The sequence below is a fragment of the Ambystoma mexicanum genome, chromosome 7q (genome assembly GCF_040938575.1).
Source record: "Ambystoma mexicanum isolate Mex_15411 chromosome 7q, UKY_AmexF1_1, whole genome shotgun sequence".
NCBI classification, from domain to species: Eukaryota; Metazoa; Chordata; class Amphibia; order Caudata; family Ambystomatidae; genus Ambystoma; species Ambystoma mexicanum.
The window spans coordinates 914,648,912-914,668,798 of record NC_090941.1 but is presented as its reverse complement, the minus strand read 5'-3'; the positions used below and the strand labels follow the sequence as shown (position 1 = coordinate 914,668,798).

At 46.8% G+C, this 19,887-nt stretch overlaps 1 protein-coding gene across 2 annotated transcripts in view; it reads left to right on the top strand.

Moving 5' to 3' along the window:
• The first annotated feature begins 413 nt into the window (after nt 1–413).
• Nucleotides 414–19,887, top strand: part of ANKRD42 (ankyrin repeat domain 42) — a 617,667-nt gene continuing 598,193 nt past the window's right edge. For both annotated transcript variants that reach the window (XM_069639864.1, XM_069639863.1), the window contains exon 1: nt 414–559. In XM_069639864.1, the coding sequence (XP_069495965.1) occupies nt 430–559 (130 nt within the window). In that variant the 5' untranslated portion in view covers nt 414–429. The remainder of the gene's footprint in view (nt 560–19,887) is intronic.

Genomic DNA, 19,887 nt, shown 5'->3' with positions numbered 1-19,887 from the left:
CCCAATATCAGCCGAATAAATTCGGTCTTTTGGTTAAGCGACCTACAAAAATCGTAACAATGACGTAGAACCACATAGATTCTCCATACGTCAATTTCTTTGAGTTAGTTGGGCCCTAAATGTGTATGTGCTCCATGATCTAAAATCCCAGAAAATGGCCCCGCGTAGAATAGTTCCTTGCAAGGTACACATCAGTTTCAGCTCCCAAATATACACTACAACGCAAACGTAAGATGAAAGCAAAACATGTTCATGTGTGGCGTGTTTAGCGTTGCAGCGTGATTTTGCAGAGCCCCTGCATGCTCCCCCGTAGTCGCTGCCCCGCAAATGGTAATTAAGGACGAATTAATGTCTTAAAAGAAAGCAAGAGCAAGCGCAGCGCCTCCCCCCTTAAGTGACGTCCAAGAAGCGGAAGTGTCCCGCGTCTCCATGACAACCGCTGGAAGCTGCAAGAGAGGCAGCCTACTAAGTCGTCGGAGTCGAATTCTTTCCGCAGAAGTTCTCACCCCTAGACGTGATATCGCAAATACAATGCCCGCAGCAACCCTCACGCCAGCTGGTAAGATTTTCTGAGATACAGTTATTTACTCTTCCCCCTCAGTGGTGGCCAGGCAGGACTTTGCCAGCACCTGAGCGCAAACACATATGTTGTTTTAAGGGTTTCCCGTGTCTGCTTGCTGATTCTGCGTCCTCACAGGAGATAGGTCCATACTGGTGGATTCTGATGACGTTTCTTTCTGTCTGATTCTATTTCTCTGTATCCCACCCGCAGGAGCTCAGTGTTACTGCCCTGTTTCTCCATTAGAAAACAAGCATTGGCAAAGCCAAAGTAACATGTTTTTGCAGTCATGTGCGAAGTGCAGCCTCAAATCCCTCAAGAATACCATGATATGTCTGTCATAGTCAGCAGACATCTGTTATGTAGTTTGGCTCTTATTTTGTAACGCATTAGGCCGTTGTAATACGTGAAATTATGCCCGAAGAGAATGTACTGTTTATGTAATGTTTACACAAACTGTTATTTTATGGTCATTGGCAATGCATGGCATATCACAGGGCGCTCCGCACCTAACACTTGAAACTGCCGGATGTAGTGTTGTAACACTATCTTTTATGCCAAATTTGCAATTTGCATGTGATGGTATATATTCATCATTATTTAAGGATACCTACTAAGTTCCTTTTAACGTATATGTTACGGTAGGGTGCCTTGTCAACATGCATTTGTTAACCTTTATGTAGCATTAAGTAAATATGCAGAGGCGCACAGGGAGGAGGTTTAGAAACTAGCACTTTATCAGTGCAACATCTTTATTACACGTGCTGCGGCCAACTGGCCCCTGTTCCCTCAACCCCCTCCCACATCCTCTCACGTGGGTCTGGGTGTGGGGACCACAGCCCCGTTAGAGGGGCAGTGTTGTGCCCCGCGTAACATCGCGCCCTCACAAATGTCCTTGGGTCGCATCAATATTCTTCCACCAAACGCTGAGCTTTCCTGATGACCCCCTGCGTTCGGCTTCTCGTCTCTGGCTGTGCCTCATCAACGCTGAGCTTTCCTGATGACCCCCTGCGTTCGGCTTCTCGTCTCTGGCTGTGCCTCATCAACACAATCAGACTGTTCTCGTTGCTGTAGCTCGTTCTCTTCTTCCACCAATGTGTCTAGGCCATTCAGGGAGCCTTTTCCTCCCGTCTCCCTCAAGGGAAAGTCTATCTTCTCCGCATCAGGTCGGAGTAGGTATTTGAAATTAGAGGCATTCCTGGTTAGCTTTTGATTAACATCTTCCCTTCTATGACCTCGAAGGGGCTAGGAGAATATTGAGAATCCGTTGGCTCTCTGCTGTATGAGCACTTCTTCTCCTGGCTTGAATTCTTTCTGTAGTGCAACTTTCCTGCGATCGGTTTCTTCTTTCGCCTGGTGTTTCCTTGCAGCACCCTTTTCCTTTATTTCTCTGTCTCCCCTGTCTGCTGGCAAGGTGACAAACCTGGTGTTAACTTGGTAGGCCATCAGGATCTCTGCCAGAGTCTTACCTGTGGATTCATGGGGTGTGTTCCGATAGTCCCTTCACATCCTCCAGAGGGCTTGGTGACTTGATATTCATTTCAAGTGGGCCCTCTGTATAGTCTTCTTTATAGTGGACATTAACAGGGTCCGTTGTTGGATTTGATCATTTGTGGAATTACCCATTCACTTAGTATCTTGCCCATCGTCCATGAGGCCTGCGACTTGCGGGAAGGCTGTCGTCAGTGTTCTCTAGACAATGAGAAACCTGGCTAACTCCTCTATTAACACTAACAAGTACTCCCCTGTTTAGAGCAGAGGTGTGAACTGCAAACAAAGTTGCCCTTCGTGTGCTGAACAGACAGACTTTCATCTGGTGGTTTGCTCCTGTTGGTGAGCTGAAGCAAAACTCTCAATATTTTGAATGCATCTCTGATCTTCCCTGTATTTTGTAGATAAAACCATTGAGCTGGAAGTCTCTATTGAAAATGGTGTTGTATGTGGGTGCTCATTGATTTGCTGATCCCATGTGTGAGGAATCTGTAAATGACAGGTTCCAATCCCACCAATTCCCAATCCAAATAGTATAATCTAGTGGATTAATATAGCAGTTGCAGAGATCTCAGTAAATTCCAAACCCTGAGCAGAAAGCTCAGGCGGTAGTGTGCCTCCAGCAAATAACTGTATTTAGCCTGCAGGCCAAGGCTATAAAGCAATAAGATAGCTCATTGGGAAATGTGCCTGTGGCAGAGATATGATTAAATCGAAACATAGGTTACAATTTAGAAACAATGGACCAAATGGATGTACAACAAGTAAAATAAACATGCACATGTCAATTCATGTCATGTTAAATCTGAAATCAGCACTGCCCCTTCTCTATAGAGTCAGCTTAGAACCTCGGAGGCCTCCGCATTCCCTATGTATTTTTGTCTAGTGTCTTACCATGCCCCAAAACACAATACACATACCCGACCGGAAAAGGAGAGAAAAATACAATTAATGAAAATACATTTTTCACATGCCTCATCCCCAATCAGTACCACATGTAGAAAGCATGGCTTTAGCATCCCAAAAGTTTGTATTCAGTAGCACTTAAGCAATCGGCAGGGTGCTAATTGATTTAATCACTCCTTTTGTGTTTCAGTTCCTTCCTAGAGACAGAAGGCTAAAGAGGGGCAGCCCCAAAAGGAACATTTTACAGTAGACACATGCTAGACTCCCCCTCACAGTAATTGCATTCATGCATACCATACTTTTGGGCTAGTCTTACTTCTTTGGGCCCTGCCCAACAGGTGACAACTATGAATGCACAAAAATGCAAAGTTTATTTTCTGATAATGTATTCCTTTCAGGCTTTATCCAAACATCTTCCATAGACAACAAAGACAAGAAATGCAATAAAGACTGTATACACATATTGTAAAGTGTGTTTTTAATTTATAAAGTGTTTTTCTTGTCTGCATAACTTTATTTTTTAAAAAGACAAGAATTCAGCTTCTTATACGGCTCCAGCCAAATACTTGTCCATCTATTCAGTATTTGGGCCGAATACTTAAATCTCTGAAAGGGACAAGCCATCTGTTTCTGAGGAAAGACTCTTGCGAGGATCACCCACTGTAATACCAGTGACACTAACCACCCCAATGGTGATTCTTTGCGCATGTGTTCCACCAAGGAGAAAAGGTATGGTTCCCTTGTCTATGACAGATGGTGGAGACACACATGGCAAGATGCAACGCATGCCAGGCGACTGTGTGCCTAGCCCGAAGACCCCATCATAGCCATAAACCCTGGAAAAATGTGAGTGCTGACTTTGGATAGCTACTCAATAGGTAACATACCCTTGCAGTTCCAGCCAAATTCTCCTACTATCTGGAGGGGGAAATAGAGGAATCCACGGCAGGGACCTCCATAATAACTCAGTTGGAGAAACTTTTTGCCACCTATAGGTTGCCAGTCGCCCTGAAGACTGACAACTTACCCCCATTTCAAATGGGTAGGGGGGAAATTGGGCGGTTTCTGGAAAACCTCAATGTACACCATTATTGGATCATTCCATGCTGGCCACAAGCAAATGGAGATGTTGAGCGCTTCAGGTGCACCCTCAACCAAGTACTGACAATATCAATGGAACAAAATGAGGTGCTTGAGAGAGCAGTATTCCAGTTCCTGAGAGAATGTTGCATGATGCCACATGTGTTCCCAAGAGTTTCCTCCACTAGCTTGCAGTTAGGGCAAGCACCTTTTGACTCCCATTCCCACGGTTCCAGGATGGGCACTACCCACATGCCCCAAAGATCTGAAGCTCTGTACCAGGGAGCCAGTCCTGGGTATCGGATACCAGCGCTGGTCATTGGACCGGATTTGAACGTACCCCTCCTCCCCTGCCATGCACACAGCCCCACCGCCCAAACTGGTAGGATCCCACAGTTAATCATTTCCATTCCATTTCCAGCACTGCAGACACCTTAACGGTGAAGAGCTAAAGGCCACAAAGGACGTTTAACCTGTTGTTTGACTCTCTCTTGCTCATTGTAACAGTGTAAAGAAGACAGTATGATCACTGCTCGCCGAGGTGCGGCATAAATCACGTGGAAGTCATCCCACTTCAAGGTCCTGACATAGCCTTCTGAAGATCACCAGCTCAAGACACAATGCCCGTAAAACGAAGTGAATGTGAAGAATGATGTGAGATCAGAAGAAGAATGCCAACGCCTACCCCCTGAGCAACCGGTGTGAGGCAGAAACCCTGAGGGATTTCGGAGCCCAAACATTTTAACCGGAAGCTGATACCCCCTCAAGACGTCAAAAGAAACCACCAGGCAAGTTCAAAGACTTTATGGTGGGAACATAGGCGTCCCTAGATGGAAGCAAAGGGGGGGAATTGCTCCTCCCTATTTGCTCCTTTGCCCCCCAAATTGGTGGCCTGACCCCTCCACCCCCTTGACAACTCTTTCCAGGAGTCTTAAAGGTGCTCCTTCACCCAGCCTTCATTCTCATGTTTGCAGGCCCTTTGTTTGCTTTCTTCTGACCTGAAAGGGACATCACGGGAATCAATGGGCTATGAAGATCACTTGGTTGAGTGCCATCACTGTTAAAAGCAGGCTTCTTACATGCTGGGCACACTATTGTTTTTCAAATCTGCAGCTTACACTTCCAAACTGAAACATGCTTCTTAAACTTAAATTCACTAGTTTTCTTTAAAATGCGTTTTATTTTTTTATTCAGACTACCTCACAAATACCCTGTCATTTGTGTACCCTTTCCTTTTTGTTTGATCACAGGATACATTTCTAAAGAGATGCCTCTGAAACTGCTTAACAACAAATTAATGCGTTTGGTGCTGATGGAAGTTATTAGGAAATTAAACTGTAGGTTCATGGGCGCCAACTTTTGATTTTGACTATGGGGGCAGAAATTCCCCCACCCTGAATATAAGCTATTGACCAGAACAACCCATCCCCTGGACAAACACATTTTATAGCATTTGTTTTTTTTATAAGGAATTGCAAAAAGTCATAAGATTTACAGCCAGTTTTAAATATATAACACCCCAGCAACAGTTACTCAAGCTGCTGAGCTACCCTGGTAGCTTTCAACTGTAGGGCGTGTCTATGGATCCCTTAATGTACTCAAAATCAACCACTGCATTACCAACAGTGTAGTACATGCAGCGAGCAAGGGACCCACGTCTGGGCATACCCTCTATCACATTGGGAGACAAACTATAGCCAAAAAAGTGATGGGTGCCAGGTTTTGAATTAATGTGAACCACTAGCACTGTTCTGGACACCGTTCCACACCACCGATTATTAGCCCGTCTGTGACATTGCAAAAGGGGTCCGGCTATATGCAAATCAGTCGGGTACTGCCACCAATGGAAGGGGTCCTGCCCAAACTGCTAGGCCAGGTCCCCTATACACAGAAACATAAGCAACCTCAGACATGTTTTGCCATTGTTGGATGATGGCCCAGAGGGTTGCCCAGAGCATTGCCAGAGGTTAAGATTAATTCTAGTCCTTCCGGCTATCACCTTTTTATTTTGTATTGGATATCTTTGATAAAGCAAGCATGATACTTGTTATTGCATGGCTAGACTGGCTTTTTGGTGCTGTCAGTCTAGAAATGTCTTACTGTGGTATGATATTTTGTATTGACATCGTTGATAAAGCAAGCATGATCAATGTTATTACGTGGCAACCCTGGCATTTTGGTCCATATAGTCTAGGCACTTCTTACTGTGGCATGCCATTTTGTGTTTGCAGCTTTGATAAAGGAAACATGATCAGTGTTATAACCCGGCTAGACTGGCATTTTGGTGCAGCCAGTCTAGCCATTTCTTATTGTGGCATGACATTTTGCATTGGGCATCTTTGATAAAGAAAGCATGATTAGTGTTATTACGTGGCTTCCCTGGCATTTTGATGTAGCCAATTTGGACATGTTTTCATACTGTGGAATGTCTTTTTTTAATGGCAAAGCTAATTTAAGTATGTTCTTAAGTGGGGATACAGACATATATTGTCTGAAGAAGCGTGGACTATTGTTACCGGCCTTATTGCACAAGCAAGCAGGAGTATGTTCTTATATGGGAATTCTAGCATATATTGGTGCAGCCAGTATGGAAATTGGTGAGCACGCACAGCGTGAAAATGTTTTTATACTAATATATATTGTGGGCAAATGCCTCATGAAAATGTGTTGGGGGAAATGCTCTTCTGCGCTGTTGGTGCCTTGCATCTATTGGATTTTTTGATGAGTTGCCCTACAAAACCAATTGCAAGCTCTTTGGCCTTGTTCCCCGAATTTTCAATTAAAATGTACTATTTAAAACCATTATTTTAAAAAAATGTCTCGGGGGTGGAGGGGGTTAAACCCCTCCAGCAGCCCCACTTGATTCGTTCTGGCTACCTCGCTACGCACTGTTGCTATGGCAAATTTTGGCCAATATTTACACCCCACTAATTAGAAAATGCACAAGCGGCCACTCTGATGTACATCTACAAAATGAAAACTTTGAACAACTATATGGGGGTAAAGTAAAATTCCTGCAACCATTGCTAAAGAACCATGGGAACAGTTTCCTCCTTTTACCCCAGTACTCGGCACCTGTATGTGATATCTCATATGTCAAACAAACTGTCCTTGTCTATCATTTGAAACTGAGGCATGGGTGATCTCTCCTGTTAAACTGACTCTTTTTGACTGGCTATTATTTATTTATGGAAGCAATAAATACCACCTCAAACTACACATTATTTGAAGATGTGCCTGGGGGGGATGTCTGCTTGAGTTGAAAGAATGCAGTCTCTTTCTGAGCGCATAGGTAATTTTTGCAACCGTTGAACATGAGTTATCTTTTTAGGATGTATTTTAACTTGGTGCACAACTTGCTTAATGCCACATTGTATTTAAACCAGATTCGTAAAATATAGGTATAATTACTACCTTTGGTATGTTGACCCTTATTTGATGTGCCTCCGCCTTCCCCCTTATTATATTTACCCCTTGCTTTGATAAAATACTCCCCCACCCAATACTAATTTCTAGTGACGCCACTTGGTGGGAGAATGCCGTATGAAAGGCATTGTCACCATGAACCCTCACAGTCACTCATGGCAACTTTTTTGAAGGAGAGAGAGAAGGAATGTGGCACCATTGAGTCCCTCCCGGCAGGCATGATAAGTGTCCAGTCGTCGTACTTGCATGCACACACATGCATCCACACACATGATGACCTCTTGAAACGTCACTGCGTCAATAAAGGAGATCATTCCGTGCAAAGGCTGGGTAACTAGTTGGAACCAGTAAATGTGTGTGAGCGTGTCACACTTTGTAGATTAAGGCCTGCCTAGGTCCATTGCAGGAGCAGGATCTGACCATTAGCATATGACGCCTGTTAGCTCTTTAATTAATGTTTTTGTCATATGCAGGACAACTGAGTGCTGTTTTTTCTTTTTGTGTTTTGGGATAGGTTTTATTGTTCCTGTTTTGTGTGATTGACCATATGTAAATGATTTCCTGTGGTGAAATACTTTTTTTTATAGAGTTTAAGCTAAATGGACTAATTCTATTAGTGTGCTTGTTTTGCCTGTAATGTTTTTGTCACCTTTTGTGTGACACGAATGAGATTTTCAAATAATTTTTTTTGTAGCATAATGACACATTCAAATGGATTGTGTCCTCCCACGTATTCCTCATCTTTGATATCTTTAATAAATATCAGTTTCAGCACATGTCTTTGGCATAGTGTGCTGTGCGTCGAAGCAGTCGATTCCTGTCTTGATGATGTCATCAAAGGCATATATAGCTTGAGCAGCACCCGTTGGCTTCAGTTCCACTGTTCCGTGTAAGCTTACGCTTCGAGAGCTATGGTGCACTTCAGAATTTCCTCAAGAAATATCCCAAAATGTCTTCGTGTTCGACACCGACTACCCCGAAGATCGGGTTTAAAAAGTGTCAAGACTGCTATCAAGACTGCTATGCCAAGATGTTGCTGGCCGAGCCGCATCGAGTATGCTTGTGGTGTCTCGGGGTGGAGTACAAGACCTTGGCCTGTTCAAAGTGTCAATCGATGACCAGAAAAGCTCAGAAGGAGAGTAAGACTGCTTGAATGAGAGATAGAGAGAGGACTAAGACGAGACGAGACAAGCGGAGACGCTGCGAGCGGTGAGCTTTGAGCTGAAGGGGAGGGTGACGAGAGAGGAGCCTCCATCAGCTCCAGCTTGGCAGCCCCTGTGCTGGATTGCCCTCGAGCCCAGGAGTAGAAGCGGTCTGCCATGTCCGGCGCTGGTACAGTGCTGGTACGAGGTGAATCCCCAGGAAACTGCGGCAGGACTCGCAGGTAAGCACGGCAAGACATTAAATCTGTGCAAACATTAACCGCAACAAAAAGCAGCAAGTGACCACAGCACTGTGTACCTGTGCTCGTAATTATCAGCCACATAACCCAGTCTTGACTTCACTCCTGGTTTCACCCCAGTCCCCAGAGCCGTAAAGGTATGGAAGAAGCAGATAGTCGCTGCCTTCAAAGCTCGAAGAAAGGGGGCGGGGCTAACGCGCTAGAATCCACGAGAAAATCGAAAGGTCTGGTGCAACCCATTCAGATCCCAACCATGTTTAACGTGCGAACAGACAAAAGTTACAACCGCAGCAAACAAAATGACAATGCACGCAGAATACCTAATGCAACAAACTCACCAGATGTCATAGAAGAGGAGGCGCCGAAAGTGCCGGAACCTGCGAAAAAGACATCCAACAGCGAAGAACATACGCAGAGCGCCGCACCGCCGAGCACAGGTATGCTGTTATCGCTACAGCCCCCCGGAGGGGAGGCGGGGCGAGACAGCGCTGATGCTCATGGAGGTAGCGCAATGGCGTGTGTTGAAGATGCCGAGAACGATTACAAAGCAAGGCAGACGGAGATGACGGCCCCAGTTCAATTGAGAGAGTCGGGAAATCGAGAGGAGGAGTGCCGCGGCGGTGAACAGGAGCTAGACGCCCAGAAAATAAATCAGGTCGATCAACAGCTGAGGCACCCCACACCTATAGTTGCAACCGCGAGCATCAGTGCTCAGGTGCACGCAGTCTACACAGAAGAAGAGGTGCGAAACCCAGCGGGAGCAACACAAATCGACAACATCACAATGGGAGATGAGCCCACGGAGCCCCTCCTATCAACGGCAGAAAATCATAAGAAGAGACCAAGAGAATCAAAGGAAAACACAACTTGGAGGACAACCACGCGAAATAACATGAAACATCAGAAGAACAAAAAGGGACAATTGCGAACAAAAGATACTGTTAATTGTAAAAGCTTCCAAAGCAGCAAAGATGGACTATGTAAAAACACAGGCATCACAACAGCAAGAAAAACTTCAATGAAATTGCTGACCGACTTCTTTGAGAATCAGCTGCTAGCCAAATCCAAGTGATGCAGTGAACTATCTGATGCAGAAATACTAGCAGCAGTAAACGACATCATGCCACTAGCAAAACAGCGCAAAAAGAAACACACAAAAGGAAGTGGGCAAGAGTATGAAGTAGTGGCAGACGAACAAACGCCAGATATAGGGGATGAACCAGCAGTAATCAGAGATAAGGCAAATGAGGAAAAGGCGGTAAAGAACAAAGAAACAGTAATAAGTCCCATGACAATAGCAAAAGCACAAATCATCACGCTTACTGAAGTAAGAGATGATCACAAAACAAACAGAGAAGTGATAATGCCTGAGTATGTACCAACATTGAAGGAGGGACAGGGTGGATTACAAGAACTAGACAAGGAACCAGAGGTAGAGAAGAGGTTAAAACCTGATCACAAGGAAGCACTTGTAAGGATTATACCACAAGAAAAATCTGCAATATCTCAGCCCATAATATTGGGGGAAACGAGATAGAAATAATGAACAGCCCAGTGCAAAAGAGAAGTTACAACGAGCCCATACTCCAGATCTACATCAGTACCAAGTGCCCAGCAGGACATCGAGGAGCAAGAAGACCAAGTTAAGCAGCATAAAATTAGAACACAGCGTACAGATTTAGAGAACAATGCATCACCATCGAGAACACAGAACCCTAGCGGTGGGCCTCAAACGCCAAGAAGAAGATATAGTGACTTTCCGCATGTGCACAGTAGGAACACTGCGTTTCAATCACCGAGCACTTCGCATGAGACCACGACAAAGAAAACTGATCTATTAAGTATTATGTCATCTATTACAATTGCACTAAACCCCTTTTGCAAACTGTATGAGACACTAAACGACACAGTAAAGGATCAACAGGTCACTTTAGCTATGGTTCTGAAAGGATATATAACAGCTAATAAAAGCAGTCATGAAAATAAGGAACATATTGATCAAACAATCAAATCTGATGGGCAAAATCATAGTGACAGGAATGGGGCGCTGCATGAAGCCAAAGACAAGGAAACCAAGCTGAAAGAAGCTGAAACTCAAACTGAAATGGTTATCGATCTAACGACGGAACAGAAGATGACTAAAAGTGTAGAAGTCAAGACTCAAATGAAAGACAAAATGGAAAAAAGGAGCATTAGCGATAAACAACCCAAAAGTAACACAAAGCACACACCAAAATTGGTCCTAATATTGAACAAAACCCCCTCACCTAATGGACAACAAGAGGATGGTGTAGCAACAACATACAAAATGTTCGACAAAACAAATGCGAATAACGAAGTCAATACGGGAAACACAAGAACTCGTGTAGACAACAACAGGGAGCCACCAATAGACAAGAATGACGAGGAGCTTGTAGACACAGCAGCGAGAGTGAAAAATTTGAAGACAGCAATGGCAGCGCCAAAAGACATGAAATCGGCAAAACCAGATGTCAGACAAAGAAAATAAGAACTGCGGCAAGCAAGTAGCAGAAGAGTCGGTGGCGACAATAAACCAAGAAGAAACATCAGAGCCTGATGACACACTAATGAATTTTAGTGTGTATACAGACGACGTCGAAAATCCACCTATAACACCAGGATACACAGATCAATTGACAAAGACAAGTCATCGTTCAGTATTTGAGTCGTCTCCAAAAACAAAAAAAGTTCATAACAAGGCAGACAAGGAGCGAGACTTTGAAACCCTTGAAGAGAAACAAAATCGTTTGATCTACCATGTACAAAATAGTGAGCGAAAAAAAACGGACATGAAAAAACAAAACTTTGTGAGCAATGAAAAAACAAAATCAGAACTGTACAATCAAAACAAAAGTAGTGATAAAGAAGTAAATAAACATCTTGAGCAAATGCGAAAAAGAAGTGTGAGCCTAGAAGGGAAATTGGAATTCATACGCACACAGAACAAACCGCAGTATCAGCGACAAGAATCAAAAAGAGAACAACAAAGAGTCACTTATGCGAGAGGAACAACAACGAAAGCAAACAGTAATCATGACAAAAGGCGAAACCAACCAGAGAAAAGATCCACGGCAATCCAAGGCCCGACTGCCCGTAATATAAGGCAGGGGAGAAGAATAGATGAGGACATCGAAAATGTCAAAATAAACAATAAAAGGGAGTGTAGATGGATGATCAAAATAACACAAAGGAGTTGCAACAAAGAAGAGGTCATTCTAAATAGAAGAACAATCTTGGCCATATTACATCAAATGCGCGACCTACGAAGCATAATATCAGAAGACATACAAATTGTGGAACCTTGGCATACCAGAAAGGGGGCAGCAGCAATATTATATCTCAACTCCAGCACGATATGTCGAATGATTGGGAATGATCACGATGATTTCTATAACCATGGATATCACACAGAAGAAATCACAATAAATAAACATCAAGCAAATACAGAAGCACAGACAAACAAATCGGAAATCAAAAGAGAAAATAAGAAAATCGAATCAAGCAATAATATGTTCACCGACCAACAAAGAGTGGAGAACTTGCAAAAAGAACATAAAAGAACACAGGCCTATTAAGTGGCACAAAGTCGACGCATGAGGGATAACAGAATACAGAACAGGGAAAGCGAAATGAACAAACATGCCCCAACGCAAAGTAGAACAGGCGAGCAAAACCATACGACAAAGGTACAAAGAAGTCAATCCGACGAGAAGGTGATAATAAGATCGGGGACACAAAGAGTAGACAAAAGTCCGACCACACAGAAAAAAGAAGCTCCACAGAACATCAAAACAGGACTATGGGGTTGGCTACCGAAAGCATTGTCTCGCCGACACTATAAATAGCCATTCTGGCAAGATAAGACGGCAACAAGCGACCAGAACAACGAGCGGGGCGAAACTGTAAAGTTATGCTCATGGAATACGAGAGGACATTCCCACTTAACCACACTAGGAGACCCCAATCTTGGAGAATTTGATATCATATGTCTCCAAGAGACATGGCTGCAACAAACTCCAACGATGGAAGGCTATCAGAAAATCCTGGCACCTGCAGCAAGGGGAATGAAAGGACGTCCAACCTCAGGACTGATGATAGCATGCCGAAATGGATGTGGAGCATCAATGGAAACAATAATAACCTCCAACCAGTCAATCCTAGCAGTAATATTCGCCTGGAGAGAGGAAAGTAAACAAAAAGTGAAAAACAAAAAAGTTATTATAATTAATACTTATTGGAAACCAGCAACAACAAGTGCAAAAAAACTCAATGCAATGTGCGATGATGCAATAGAGATAGCCATGCGCGAGCATCAAGTAACAACAATACTCGTGTGCGGAGACCTAAATGCCAGCTGTGAAACAACAAAAAAGGCAAGCAAAACTATAGCACAGCAAGCCGCGGAACAACGCGGCAAAGAATGGCTCAAATTCACCGGCATGCATGGACTTCACAATGTAGACGAGGCTTTCCCAGCAATAAATAGAACACCAACCTGGGAGCGTGCACCTTTGGCAACCACGATCGATTACATCTTTGTATCACAATCACCACTGCATCACATCAAAGAGTTCAATGTGCGACGCACGTCTATGAGTGATCACAATATGTTGGTAACATCATGGCTTGCAGAGAACAACAAAAGCTGCCAGAAGTTGCAAGTCGAACCTAATGCACAAGGAACACGAATAAAATAAGTGCGAATGAGATCATTAAAGCGACAGTAAAATACGAAGCAGACGCACTGACATCAACAGTGCCCGATATTGATTATCAACCTCTGCTAATTCCGCATATATGTCCGACAAAAAGAAGAGGACACATGATGAAAACTGATACAAAACATGCATATAATAAAGAACTTACTGCAAAAAGACGTGAGTACAGAAAAGCGCTACGTAAAGCACTCAAAAAGCCCATCAATGAAGTATCTGCAAATATCAGGAGTATTAAATCAAGATACAAAGCATGGGTAAGAGCACATAGATATAAATTGTATCAAGCTGATGCGGACCAAATTACCAAGGCTCTTATTACAAACAACAGCAGAAATTTCTGGACTCTATTAAGAGATACAGAGCACACCCTTGAGAGACAAATCTTGAATAACATTAGTCAACACGCGTGGGAAAAACACTTTGAAAAAGCAGAATTAACAGAAACCAGCATTGAGCCACAATCGAAAGCAATAAATTGGGTCAATGTAGAAAATAAAGAAGACATCCTGGATATAATCAAGAACTTAAAGAACTCCAGAGCACCTGGCCCAGACGGCATTACCAACGCCGAACTAAAAAAATATTCAAATGAATGGACCAGCTTCATAAGTGCCATATTTCGACGCTGCACAGAACTAAAGTCCATACCTGAATCATGGACAAAAGCCATAATAGTTCCGGTTTACAAAAAAGGGAACTTAACGGATCCAACGAATTTTCGACCTATTGCGTTATTGGACGTGATAGGCAAGGTATACGCAACGTTACTAATGAAAAGATTTCAAACATGGGCGGCATTAGCAAAATGCAACAATGAATATCAAGCTGGTTGGAACCACGTATAACATTCTGGCGTGCAACATTTTAAAACGCAAAGCATTGCAACACAAACAGCGTCTTTTCTTAGTCTTCATTGACTTCACTCAAGCTTTCGATCGCATTGAAAGACCGCTCCTATGGAGAAACTAAAACAGTGGAATTGCCCTGAAGACATATTAGCCCCGATACAGGCTCTGCATCATGAAACCAAAATGTGAGTACGTCTCAGCCGAGAAGGGGACCTGTCAAATGAAGTCAAAAGCACCCGAGGAGTAAAGCAGGGATGCCCGTTGGCCTCAGCGCTGTTCATCGCCTACATTGGCGATATTCAAGACATTGGGAAAACAATAAGGGTATTCCCGCCAAAAATAGGAGCCACAGAAATTGGCCATCTCCTATACGCGGATGATCTCACTTTTTTTGATCAAACACAAATAGGTCTGCAAAGGAAGTTAAGTGCCCTACAGCAATACGCAACAAGCAACCACCTGGAAATAAATATAAGCAAAACAAAAGTCATGATCTTTCAAAATCGTGAGAAAAAAAACATCAACTTCAGATGGCGGATGGGCCAGACCGAAATCGAGTCTGTCACCTCATTTAAATATCTTGGAGTATTCTTAGACAGCTCACGCCAAGAAAATACAATGCAAACGGAACTGTTCGGAAAGATAGACAAACTAGCAGCCCAAGCAAAAGCTATCGATGGAGTGGCGCTGTGGAGCAGCCCAAGATGGCTGCTTAGCCTTCGAGCTCCGTGTGGGCCTGGCGGACATCTGCTTCCATCTGCGAACAACGGGGAATAATCAACCCACATTTCGGCCGAGCCGCTGCCCTACATCACTGTGCTGCTGCCTGCGAAGTCCCGACTTCTCTTGGTGTCGGGAGGCCTCCGGACGAGCCCCCTACTGTGGCGGCCCGCGGCCTCGCGACATCGGCATCCGCCGGTTTCCTGCCTCCTCCTCTGGGTGCCTGCTGAATTCTGCGGCGCGGCGCGGGGCGCTGCCCCTGGGTGCGCCGCCCGCCTGCCTGTGGTCCCCGCTGGGCTAGCGGAGGCCCGGTCGGGGCTTTGAGCTGCGGGGCGAGCTGCGGCTGCCCCCCTGCATGGATTAAGTTGTCGGCGGCCTGCCGGGGCTGCCTTCCGCGGATCGCCGCCGAGCCGGGGGCGTTCGGCACCCGAGACCCTGAGGATCCCGCTCGCCTTTCCTGGTGCCCGCTGGACTGCCTTGGGCCCGATCCGGGTCGCGCGGCTGGGTGACTGGCGGCGGTCGCCCCCCCCTGGTCCCAGCGCCGCGACTGCGACTCGCTGCTGGCCCCTGCCCGGCTGTGGCCCCAGCCGCCGACCTGTGGACGCTGGCATATCGAGGTGAGGTGCAGGGGGGGGGTCCCACTCTGGGCTACGGCGATACCCGCGCTGCTGGCCCGCTGTCTGCCTGAGGCCCTTGGGCCTACTACGCCCCCCGGAGTGCGTGCTGCGTGGACATACGCCAGGCCCGTGCCCCTGCTGCCCATACCTTCTCCTCAGCTGCGCAGCATCACATACCCCGGGTCCCTGCTTTGATTCCGTGCAGTGACTGTGGGGTGGCTGCTGCTCTCACCTGCACTGGGTGCCCCCCCTGCTGACACTTCCACCACTGCCTGGGATATACTGACACCTCTACCTGGCCATATTACCCTTTGGACTACGCTCTCTCCCTCAACGACCGGGTCCTTGCTCAGCGCCACTCCCACGCTTGAATCCACGATGCCTAACAAGACCAGGGGGTCTTCCAGGGGGGGAGCTATGGATAGATTCGCCAGGGCCATCCCGAGGGGAGAGGAGGATCATGCATCACCCATGCAGGAGGAGCGGGAAGCGGACCACCATCCCATGACCTCTCCCCCGGACCTGACTACACTCATGGAGTCGATGGCCAAAAACTTTGCTTCCTTTCACGAGAAGCTGGACGACATCAACGCCAATGTCGCTTCATTAAAAACACGGGTGGATCAGGCGGGGACCAGAATCACGGATGCAGAGAATCGGATATCAGCAAATGAGGACGAAATACATGTGCTGCAGGATACTGTTGCCTCCCTGTCTCGTGACATGCGTAGTGTGAGAGCGAAGTGCGATGACCTCGAATCCCGTTCTCGCAGAAATAATCTACGAATTATCGGGGTCCCTGAAAATGCCCTTAAGGGGCGCATGGAAGATGCAGTGGAAACCTTGCTCAAAGATCTACTGGGTGACCCGGCCCTGTCACCATACTTCACTGTCGAGCGAGCTCACCGTGCCTTATCTCCAAGGCCCAAACCGGGCGATATCCCTAGGCCCATAATAGCCAGGATCCTCAATTATCGGGACAGAGACCTTATCCTTCGTCTGTCGCGGGAGAAGGGTGACCTGCGCCTTGACTCACATACTATAAGGATCTTTCCGGACTTCTCAATAGCGGTGCAGCAGGAGAGGCGCCAGTTCATTGGAGTCAAGAAGCTACTTAGAGAGCGGAATGTTCCCTACGCCATTCTTTTCCCAGCACGTCTTAAGATTACCTATAATGGCAAACTGTACTTCTTCACTGTTCCGGAGGAGGCAGTGAAATTCATTGAGGCACATCTGCCGCTCCCCAACCCGGCGGGAGCCCCTGCCGAGGCCGAGTGATCCAGAGAGACACTACCCGGAACCCATTTATTGATCCAGTGAATCCGAGACTCGGGACGTGTTTATGGCAACAGCGTACTGTACCCTCAATGATCCAAGCTCCTCTGGCGTTTGATGGGGCTGAGACTAGACCTCACTGAGGTCAACGGCACCTTTCCTGCCCTCCGGGGCGCTGTGCCGGCCATGTTCCCTAGTTACTTATTGGTCTTGTCTCGCCCGCAGCGTTCGGCTAGATATGGAGACCTATCTGGAGATCCGCCCGCAGCAGAACCTACATCAGGCAGCACATGCTGCCCTACATATTATTCTAAGAGCCGCCCACACGGCAACAGCACACCTACTTGCGATTGCAATGTTTATGTTTTGTTGGTTGTCATTGCTTATTTGCCCCTGTTGGGCTTTGAATGGGGCGTATACCGGTTGGATTACGCCCTCCGACCTCTGCTTCTTGGGGAGAGTTGGGTTTACTGATGGCACTGGCACGGGGGGGTGGGGGACTTACACTGCAAGTTGGGGGTGGGCAGTGAGGGAGGGGGGCGGCACTGTTGGGGTTTTGAGAAATGTTATCGGAAAAGGCAGAGGCGGACCGGCAGGCCGCATCACATCGGGTCTTCTACACCCGAGAAGGCTCAATCTCACATTTGGACTGCGGCGACGGTGGTGGGAGGGCTACCCCCTATGCGGACTCTTCTCACTTAGGACGTGGTCCCGGCTGCGACTGTGGGATGTACCCTAGGCATTTGAAATGTCCACAATAGTGATGTCCTGGAATGTCCGGGGTTTAAGCAACTACACTAAAACGCGCAGGATCATGGCCTATGCCAACAGGCACGGCTGTAAGATTCTGCTTTTGCAGGAAACACACTGTAAAGGCCGACTGGCCAGGAGCATGGCACCCTCTTGGGGCCCCCACAGATATTCTACCGCTTACTCGACCCGCGCCAGAGGGGTATTAACGATGATCCATAGGTCACTCAAGTTCGTGCTCCATAAGAGCTACATTGACCCGGAGGGGAGATATGTTATCCTACATTGCGCAATAGCCAACAGGGAATATCTACTAGTTAACACATATGGCCCCAATGTGGACTCCCCCGACTTTATTGACCAGGTGGCCTCCATATTGCTGGGATACATCGGGGTCCAGATCATCTGGGGGGGGGACATGAACTTCATATTAGACACCACACTGGACCGAACAGGCTTGGCCCCTAGGCTCCTTTCCAATGCAGCTCGCAGGCTCCTTGCGCGCAGCACAACCCTCGACATCCAAGACCCATGGCGGGTAATGCACCCGCAGCTGCGTGAATATACTCACTATTCCTCGGTCCATGATAGCTCTTCTAGAATTGACATGTTCCTCCTGTCCAGTGCCTTGCTGGGGAGGGTGGTAGAAACTCAGATACTGGCGCGCACCCTATCGGACCACTCGCCGATCCGATTATCTCTCGACTTGGGTGGGCCCCCCCCCACGGGTGGGCCCCCCCCCACGATTAATACATGGCGCTTCAAGTCCTTGGCTTTACAGGACATAGTCTTTAGGGCTGACATTCTATCCGATATCCAATCTTATTTCGAGCTCAATACACCCCAGGCTACCTCTCTGGGGGTCCGGTGGGAGGCTTTCAAAGTCTTCATCAGAGGAATGTCCATTGCCAGGGAGGCGGGAGCCCTCAAAGCCATTAGGGCTGCCCTTGCTCGCTCTGAAACCAAGCTGCGCGAACTTGAGAGTGCCTATCCTGCATCCGTTGACCCTGCCATTCTGTCCCGGATCGGCGAGGAACTCCAATTCTTTAACGAACAGGCTACGAGGGAAGTTCACTACTTTAGTCGCCCGCAGGCTGCCCGTAAATATGGGGAGGGAGACAGGCCCGGCAGGACGCTGGCGACGTTGGCCAGGGGTGAGTGGGGCCAAGCCCAGATACCTTGTATCAAGGACCCCAGGGGGTCGGAACTGTGGTCTGACCAGCGTATTTTGGAGGTCTTCACGGACTTCTATTCAGAATTATACACCCAGCCCCCCGAGCATAGCGAGGTCCAAATGCGCAACCTCCTCGAGCAGATCCCCACGACTATTATTTCTCCCGCAACCAGAGACCAATTAGATTCCCCCATCCGTTTGGACGAAATAACTGAGGCTATATCTAAATTCCCTAAAGGGAAGGCACCTGGTCCGGACGGGCTGACAGCCGAGTTTTATCAGGAGCACGTGGCCATTCTGGCACCCAAACTACTGGAGGTTTGGAACGAGTCACTCCGGCTGGGTTCCCTTCCCCCGTCATTACGTGAGGCTGTCATCACTGTCCTGCTTAAGCCTGGTAAACCTGCTAACGAATGCGGATCATATAGGCCCCTCTCCCTAATGAACCTGGACACCAAAATCTTTGCCAGGGTGATTGCTAGTCGCTTCCTCCCGGTCATGTCGTACATGGTCCATGACGATCAGTCAGGGTTCGTCCCTGGGAGATCAACATCCCATAACATAAGAAGACTGTTTAATGTAATGGCACGCATTGACCAGGGAGTGAGTGCGGTTGCGGTCACACTGGATGCGCAGAAGGCGTTTGACATGGTGTCGTGGAAATATACTTGGTTGGTTTTGGAGAATATGGGCATAGGACCCAAAATGATAGCATACATCCAGCTACTATACACTTCACCGGTGGCCAGAGTTCGAGTTAACTCCCAGACATCCGGTCTGTTCCCCCTCTTCAGAGGTACTCGACAGGGTTGCCCATTCTCCCCGATTCTGTTTGCCTTGGCCATAGAGCCGATGGCCGATTATGTCAGGGAAAGACATGCGCGCAAAGGGGTGCGGCTG